At 48.6% G+C, this 8,004-nt stretch overlaps 1 protein-coding gene across 3 annotated transcripts in view; it reads right to left on the bottom strand.

Moving 5' to 3' along the window:
* Positions 1-1,647: 1,647 nt before the first annotated feature.
* Positions 1,648-8,004, bottom strand: part of GMPR (guanosine monophosphate reductase) — a 69,356-nt gene continuing 62,999 nt past the window's right edge. For 2 of the 3 annotated variants that reach the window (XM_011967934.1, XM_011967936.1), the window contains one exon: positions 1,648-2,182. In XM_011967934.1, the coding sequence (XP_011823324.1) occupies positions 2,002-2,182 (181 nt within the window). In that variant the 3' untranslated portion in view covers positions 1,648-2,001. Of the gene's footprint in view, positions 2,183-6,613; positions 6,774-8,004 lie in introns of all 3 variants that reach the window. The other variant, XM_011967935.1, reaches the window with a different exon arrangement.

The raw sequence follows: 8,004 nt of genomic DNA, 5'->3' as shown, positions 1-8,004 counted from the left end.
ATGTCCTCTCCTTCACCTCTCCCCCTTATTTTGCCATAGTCTATTAGAAACTAACATTTGAAGATGCGTGTAAAACACACCTTCCACAGGACCAGCGTGAGAGCCTCATACCTCACACAGACAGGACCACAGAGAGCATGGTGGGGAGCCTGCAGCCAAGCCCCACGTCTTGCTCCATGTTAAACAGCCTCTTGGCCCTCCCGTCTCCAAAGGGCAGCCCTTGTGTTTCTATAGGTCCAAGAATTATTCTTAATGGGCCGGGCACAGTGGCTGACATCTGTAATCCTTGCACTTTGGGGAGGTCGAGGTAGGTGGATGGCTTGAGCCCTGGAGTTTGAGACCAGTCTGGGCAACATGGTGAAACCCTGTCTACAAAAAATACAAAAATTAGCTGGGCATGGTGGCAGGCAGGCTGAGGTCGGCGGATCACCTGAGCCCGGGAGGTAGAGGCTGTGGTGAGCTGTGATCCTGCCACTGCACTCCAGCCTGGGTGACACAAGTGAGACCCTGCCTCAAAAAAAAAAAAAAAAAATCTTAATGGATTTAGCAGGGGAAAGTATTGCATTGGAGTTAACACTGCTGGCTGGATTTCTAAATGTATTCTTAAAGGACCAGCAGTGGACCTGTATTATCCCAGTGTGACAGTTCTGGTTGGACCCTTCTCATGCCGTCAGTCACCATGGACAATCAGGCCATTCATTCACCCTGGCACAGCAGCACCCTGTGGATCTTCTCTACTCCAGGGTCACTGCTTGCCTTTCCAAAGAAAACTGACTTGTGTACCTGCTCTTCAGCCTTAAAAAGTAAAGTAAAACATCCTACTCTACATACGCTTTCCAGGCCTGGAACTCAATACGCCAAAGGTAAGTGGCCGGTCATCACTTCTTCTGTGTTCACTGTTTAAACAGGCATCCTGGTGGGCTGCTGCAGGTCAGCTGCAGAGGCCAGTTCTCCAAGACAATGTCATTGTTCCCAGCCCGTTAACTGACCCGTATACAGTAGTGCCCTGTGGTCCTTCCCCCGGGGAAAGGATTCACTGGCACACCGAGGGAATGGCTCTAACTCATGTCTCAAACCAATGCCTTTTAGGATGCCACTGATCGAAGAGCTTTGGCTCTTTTTCAGTGTGACTCCATCTGCTAATTTCTTGGGAGACAACCTTCCCATAAAACATCCTGTGGAATTTCAAAGACAGACAAGTTGGGACTGAGAAGGGGGGAAAAAAAGATGGAGGAGAACAAAACGAAATGAGAAGCCAGGACAGGGACAGCTTCCTAAAAGCGACAGCAAACTGATAGCAACAGATGACTTGACCCTGAAAACCACATGTAATGAAACTTGCGGGGAAAACACATTGGCCCAACTTTGTGAGTATCAGCTGGGAAAACAATTCATGTTACATCTGTCCAGTTAATTGCTTTCGTTCTTTTGCAACAACCAAAAGCTAGAGATGGGGGATGCCAGTTACTCTGACTCCGGACTGTCCTCCCCCGGCTCCCGCACCGTCCTCCTCTCCTTGCCCCTCCTAAGGTGACTTGTCTGCTAATCACCAGGAGTGGCTTGCCACCGGCCTGTCAGGAAGACAGCAAAACAAATCCCAAACCATTCAACTTGACTCCTGCAAGTACAAACTCCAGCAACTCCATCAAGTCTTAATAGCATTATATTAAAGTGAAACCATCTTCTTTTAAAAAAGAAAGAAAAACAAACAAAGGGAGAGAGAAAGAGAAAAAGAAAGGTGCGAGTGTTGGTTTGAACAATGAGGTTGTGAGTTCTGGGCAGCAGGGCTCTGATGTTGGCCCAATCGGTGCCTTGTGTCTGGGCCCCAAGAAGGCAGGCGAGAGAGCCCCGAAGCCTCCAGGCAGCAGGAGATTGGAGAGAGGACACAGCATTCCACCATTCGGGAGCAGCCAGAAGCTCTGACGGAACAGAGTAGGAGGGAGATGGGAAAAGCAGGTTTGGATGCTTCCACTCGAGCCAGACGCCGTTTCATTCCCGGGGTTAGCTGAACACGGTGTTGTGCTGCTGGGTCACCCGGATGAACGTTGCCCTCCTGCTGAGCTCCTTGAGTTTGGCGGCCCCCACGTAGGTGCACGTGGACCTCAGTCCCCCGAGAATATCCAGGATAGTGTTTTCCACATCTCCTTTGTAAGGCACTTCCACAGTCTTACCCTCAGAGGCTCTGGAAGACAAAATAAGTTTTCTTTTTATCTAGTTCCCCACCCCCATGCCCTTAAGAGCCCAGTTAGAATTATTCCCAGCTCCAGCACTTTCTGCAGCCCCCAAGGCACTCAGAAAACCAGACCCCACCCTCTGATCCCATCCCCACATTTCTACCAAGTGCCAGCGTGATCACCAGCATCTCAGATGAACACATTCCTCCCACCCAAAGGGCATGGGCTCATTGCTGGCTGCCCTGCACGCTGGGAAGAGGAAAGTCCTGGTAAGTAGCACTTGAAGGAGTTGGGGACCCATACCACCTGGCTTTGTGCCATTCTCTCCAGCAACGTGCTCCCCTCTGCCCCTAACAGAAACCACCTTTACCTTTCTATTCTACCTCAACATGCACACCAACTTCCCAACAACCAGGGGCCCAAAATGTCCCCAGAATGGCCCTGGCAGATTCCCCCTGGAAACAGCCTCCTGCCCTCCTGATCAACAACAGGAAAAGTCCAGAGCTTCACCTCCTGCCTGCTCTAAGATCAGAGACCAAGTGTCTTCAAGGGGGACGACCAGGACGAGGAGAACATAAAATGGGTAACTCAGGTCCTACTAGCTTACGTGGAAATCACCAGCAAGGTGATTTCATTAAAGTGGCTCCATTCTGATAGCCTGCCTGTCTTTCTGCTTTGCTGGGTACACCAGTCACTCCCAGTTTGCCTCCCTGTTCTCTTACAGGTCACTACACCTATCGCCCTGCACATGTGTGGGTCCAAGCAAGGTGGAATCAGAGGAGAACCGAGACCTGTCTTAGCACCAGAGGCTTCCAGGCTTTGGATAGCATCTTCCACATTTTCAGAGGAGTATTTAGAAATTCAGAAGGTCTGGCCTATGGCGTGAACACTAAGCAACATTTCACTGTCCCCACTGAGCCCATGTCCCTCTCTTCACAAGGCCACCATGTAACACTGCTTGATTGTTACTTGGGTAACACAGGTCATGTCCCCTTACTGCAAAATAGGGATGTGGTCCAGACACATGTATATATTACCAGAATGTGTGTATATTACACATGTGTGTATTACCAGAAGGAAATCTGAAATCTAGGCAAAACGCTAGTTCTCATCTAAGGGCCATGCAAGTTCTAACAAGTACCCAAATTCTGGAACCTTCTGTAGCCATTCTCTTCAGCTGTTGAAAAAGAGCATCAGAGTATCTCTCTCTCTCTTTTTTTTTTTTTTTTTTTTTTTTGAGATGAAGTTTTGCATTTGTCGCCCAGACTGGAGTGCAGTGGCACAATCTCGGCTCACTGCAACCTCTGCCTCCTGGGTTCAAGCAATTATCCTGCCTCAGCCTTCTGAGTAGCTGGGATTACAGGTGCCTGCCACCACTCCCAGCTAATTTTAGTGTTTTTAGTAGAGATGGGGTTTCACCATGTTGGCCAGGCTGGTCTCGAACTCCTGACCTTAGGTGATCCACCTGCCTTGAAGAGCATCTCTTGACCAGACATTCGTTACCTAGAATTTCAAAAGGGGGTTAACTCTTGGTCGCTGAACAGGCAGGACTACCCTTGGGTAAAATCTAGCTACTTAAACCATCGGCCAGTGTAGAGCCCCAAGCTCAGGAAGCCAAAGTCACTGGCCATACCCAGGACAGTTCAGGGCTCAGAACTTTGTGACCCCAGACAGGTGCCTGTACACATGTGCCTGCAATGACTGACATTTTGTTTCCGTAAGATATTTCCATGGCCTTCCTGGAGCTTGTTGGAAATTTCTAGATTCTCACTGGTGTGAATCTAGAACTCATTTTTTGCTGATGCTTAAGTCTGTTCATCTGTAAAATGAAGGTACTTCATTCCCGGGGACAGCATGAGAATGAAATGATAGGGAAAGAACCAGCAGTGTGTACATAACTGTGCCATAAGTAATTTGTGAAAGTCAGGAAGCATTCTCATGATGAGATCATGGTCATGAGGCTGAAAACTGTGCGCGAGAGAGACAGAGAGAGAGAAAAAGAGAGAGAGAGAGAGAGAGACTGAGACTCAGAAACAGAAAGGCAGGACAGGTACAGCCTGCAAGGCTCAGTCTGCAGCCTTCGGATTAAGGTTCTAATTTTCTCAGCAATTTCCTTCCTGGTTAAAGATTTGAATCCACTTCCAGAATAGAGTCTTGCTACTGCTGAATCTTTTTTTTTTTTCTGTTATATCTAAACACTGCTGAAATTACAGGAGACGGTTTTTCTTTCAGCTCTCTGGCTTCTGTTTGTGCCATAGCCTGCTCTGGCCTTCCTGATTCTATAACTGTTTTTAGAACCCAAAAGAGATGCAGCCATGAGGGTGAAAAAGGTACTCCAGGCAAAGCACCTAGCTGCTGCTCACCCATGAAAGCTCCACTTACATTCTGGCACAGAGGAGACACATGCAGGCCCTTGGATGATGACAACAGTTGCTGGTAAAGCACGAAGCTTCTTGGCCATAGGTCCAGCTTAGTGCCTCCTCCTTACCCAACCGTGCAACCTCCTCCTCTATCAGGGACCGCGTGGGGGAAAGAGGGCTTCGGGGACTACCTGGAAGAAGTGCATCTCTCATTTCTGATTGGCGCAGTCCCCATCGATCTTTCCCATCCTGCTTTTCCCATATTATAATATCTTTATTGGGGTTCACCACCAAAAGAGAAAGAGACTGAGGTGAATGAGAACTGAAGTAAGTCTGCTAGAACCCCACGGAAGAACAGAACTCTGGTAGAATACACCCCACCCCCCAATCCCCCTACCTACAAATCTCAGTGGAGTTCTGAGATTTTGCTGCTAGCTTGATATAAACCTTATATAATACATCTGAATCCCAGGTCCTCAAAATGACCCTCTGGGTGTGGAATGAGTGGTAGGAAATAAAGGGCGTCAGCCAGGGAGGGCTTAGGTTTCCACTCCAGCACGGGATAGAGTCTGAAAACTGGAGGGAGAAGCCTGAGGTTTCCTGGAGAAAAGCAACCAGCAGATTCACAGCCAGCTTCCCTCTGTGGATGGAGGACCTTTGGTCCTGCCCCCGTTTTATATAGCTTGTTGTCGGCACTAATCCTGATGAGAATAACAGTAGGCTCTATGGAGCACGGTGAGGCAGTGAGTATACCGTCATCAGGTTCTTTTTCTTTTTTATTTTTATTTTTGGGAGGGTATCACTCTGTTGCCCAGGCTGGAGCATAGTGGCACGATCACAGCTCACTGCAGCCTCCAACTCCTGGGCTTAAGCCATCTTCCTGCCTCAGCCTCCTGAGTTGCTGGGAGTACAGTCACGTGACACCACACCCAGCTAATTTTTAATTTGTTTGTAGAGACAGGGTCTTGCTATGTTGCCTAGGCTTAACTGGAACTCCTGGACTCAAGCAGTCCTCCAACCTTGGCTTCCAGAAGCACTGGGATTACAGGCATGAGCCACTGTGCCTGGCCCCATCATCAGGTTCTTAAAACACACATGCAGACAGTTAAAATGGAAGTGAATCAGGAAAAGACCCAGGTGTCTTTGGAGACCATGGATTAAAAACACACATCAGGAGCCGGGTGTGGTGGCTCATTTATAATCCCAGCACTTTGGGAGGCCGAGGTGGGTGGATCACTTGAAGTCAGGAGTTTGAGACCAGCCTGGCCAACATGACGAAACCCCGTCTTTACTAAAAACACAAAAATTAGCTGGGCATGATGGCGGGCACCTATAATCCCAGCTACTCGGGAGGCTGAGGCAGGAGAATCACTTGAACCCGGGAGGCAGAAGTTACAGTGAGCTGAGATCATGCCATTGCACTCCAGCCTGGTCAACAGAGCATGACTCCTCCACAAAAAAATAAAATAAAATAAAATAAAATAAAATAAACACATCAGCAGAAGTAAGCCCCACTTCTACAGTGGATGACACAACTAAATGGCTGAAAATGCTGCTGTGTCGACTCTCAGAGCCTGGAGGCAGGTGAGACGCAGTATGAGCTGTATGCAGCATTCTTCAGGAAAGGCCTGGCCACCGTGCAGCAGTCTAGACCACACCTATGGCTTTCTGTGCAAAAGGAGAGCCATTCTTCAACTCAATCCTTTCATCCTGAACTCTTCTCAAGCCAGAGATCTAAGCTTACAGGGATAGCTCAGCACAGGCTCTACTGGAAGGACAAGGCAATAATTCCACCCACCCCCAGAGGTCTGGAGTATTCCCTTCAGGACTGGTACCCACTCACATATACCCCCGGTCACACTTCCAACCCGTCCTCAAACACTGCTTCTCTGTACTTGCTTTTGGGAACCCCAAACACTGCAAATGCTAACTGGATACAAAGGCCTCTTTTAAAAGAACCCCTTCCCACGGTACGTTAATATACACAGAGCTGCTGTTCAGACCTGCTTCCATCCCATCTCTGTAAGAAACAAGAGCAAGGCCAGGCCTCAAGAGTGAGCTTCGGGGCCACTTCCTCACCTGTACTCAGCAACTCCTCCTGCGTGCTTCTTCATGGCCGTGTCAGAGCTCATCCCGTAGAACAGTTTGAGCTTCCGTCCGTTCCTCTCAATCACTTCTCCAGCACACTCCGTATGACCTGAAAACATTCCTCCCAGCATGACAAAATCTGCTCCAGCTCCTAAATGCCGACGGTGGGGATAAAAGGGAGCAGCAGAGAAAAGAGCTCAGGGGAAACAGATTCTCAAAAAATCCAAGTGCTTGCCCAGTTCATCCCCCTCCCCAACAGCTATAGCCAAGAGAAAGGCTGGACCTCTCCTGCCTATCTCCTGGAAAAAGGAAGGCTTCCATGCAGGGAGACAGGGCCATGGGACACTGGGAGAAACAAATGCAGCCTACTGAAGGCTAGTGTCCCATATACTGGACCATGCTGAATGGCTTTTAATGGCTAACTAGGAGCACCTTCCTCAGATCTAACTCTTTTAGAATCAGAGAAACATTAAGAATTGGGCAGTATTCCACCAGGCACGGTGGCTCACGCCTGTAATCCTAGCACTTTGGGAGGCCGAGGTGGGTGGATCACTTGAGATCAGGAGTTCAAGACCAGCCTGGCCAACATGATAAAACCCCATTTCTACTAAAAATACAAAAATTAGCCGGAAATTGCTTGAACCCGGGAGGCGCAGGTTGCAGTGATCTGAGAGCATGCCATTGCACTCCAGCCTGGGCAACAGGGCAACAGAGGGAGACTCTATCTCAAAAAACAAAAAGGGGGCAGTATCTTAGAAAGCATGTTATCTAATCTTGTGCTTAATGCTATGACTCCTCTATGATGCCCCCTCAGGTGTCTGGTCTGTACATGAAGCTCTCCGCACTCTGACATCCTCTGTGCTTATACATCAGGAAAGGGCCTCAGAACAGACTGAAGCGCCTACACTAGAGACAGCTTCAAGGAGAGAAGCCCCTGTGTCATGGAAGTCATGTGATGCTCTACCCGCACCACCACAGTGCTACGCATTAGACTTCCAGAGTAAACACTCTGCCAGACTAATCACCGAATGACAGCACATTTCCAGGACAGGCACAGGAGACAGAGGTACTGAAGCTGCCTGTCTTTGTGGGCTATGCTGGAACAGGCCCAGGGCTGGCTCTATGTTTATCCCAAGTGCATGGCACATGGTAGATGCTGAATGATTAGCTGTCAAAAAAGTAAAAAGAACATGTGGGAGAAATAATAAAAATAGTTATCATTCCCCATCTTGTTCATGGATCACTGTGCAGAGGGATTCTTCATTGCCTATTAACTAAGAAACTGCTACAACCTCCCCTGAGTAATCCTACTGAGGGTTTACATTCAGAACAGAACAAGGCAGTAGCAGGGTACAGATGTATTAAGTAATAGGATGAAGGAG

The sequence above is a fragment of the Mandrillus leucophaeus genome, unplaced genomic scaffold (assembly GCF_000951045.1).
Source record: "Mandrillus leucophaeus isolate KB7577 unplaced genomic scaffold, Mleu.le_1.0 Scaffold82, whole genome shotgun sequence".
Taxonomy (NCBI): Eukaryota; Metazoa; Chordata; class Mammalia; order Primates; family Cercopithecidae; genus Mandrillus; species Mandrillus leucophaeus.
Note: the sequence above shows the minus strand (reverse complement) of the source record. Positions and strands in the feature narration are given on the sequence as shown.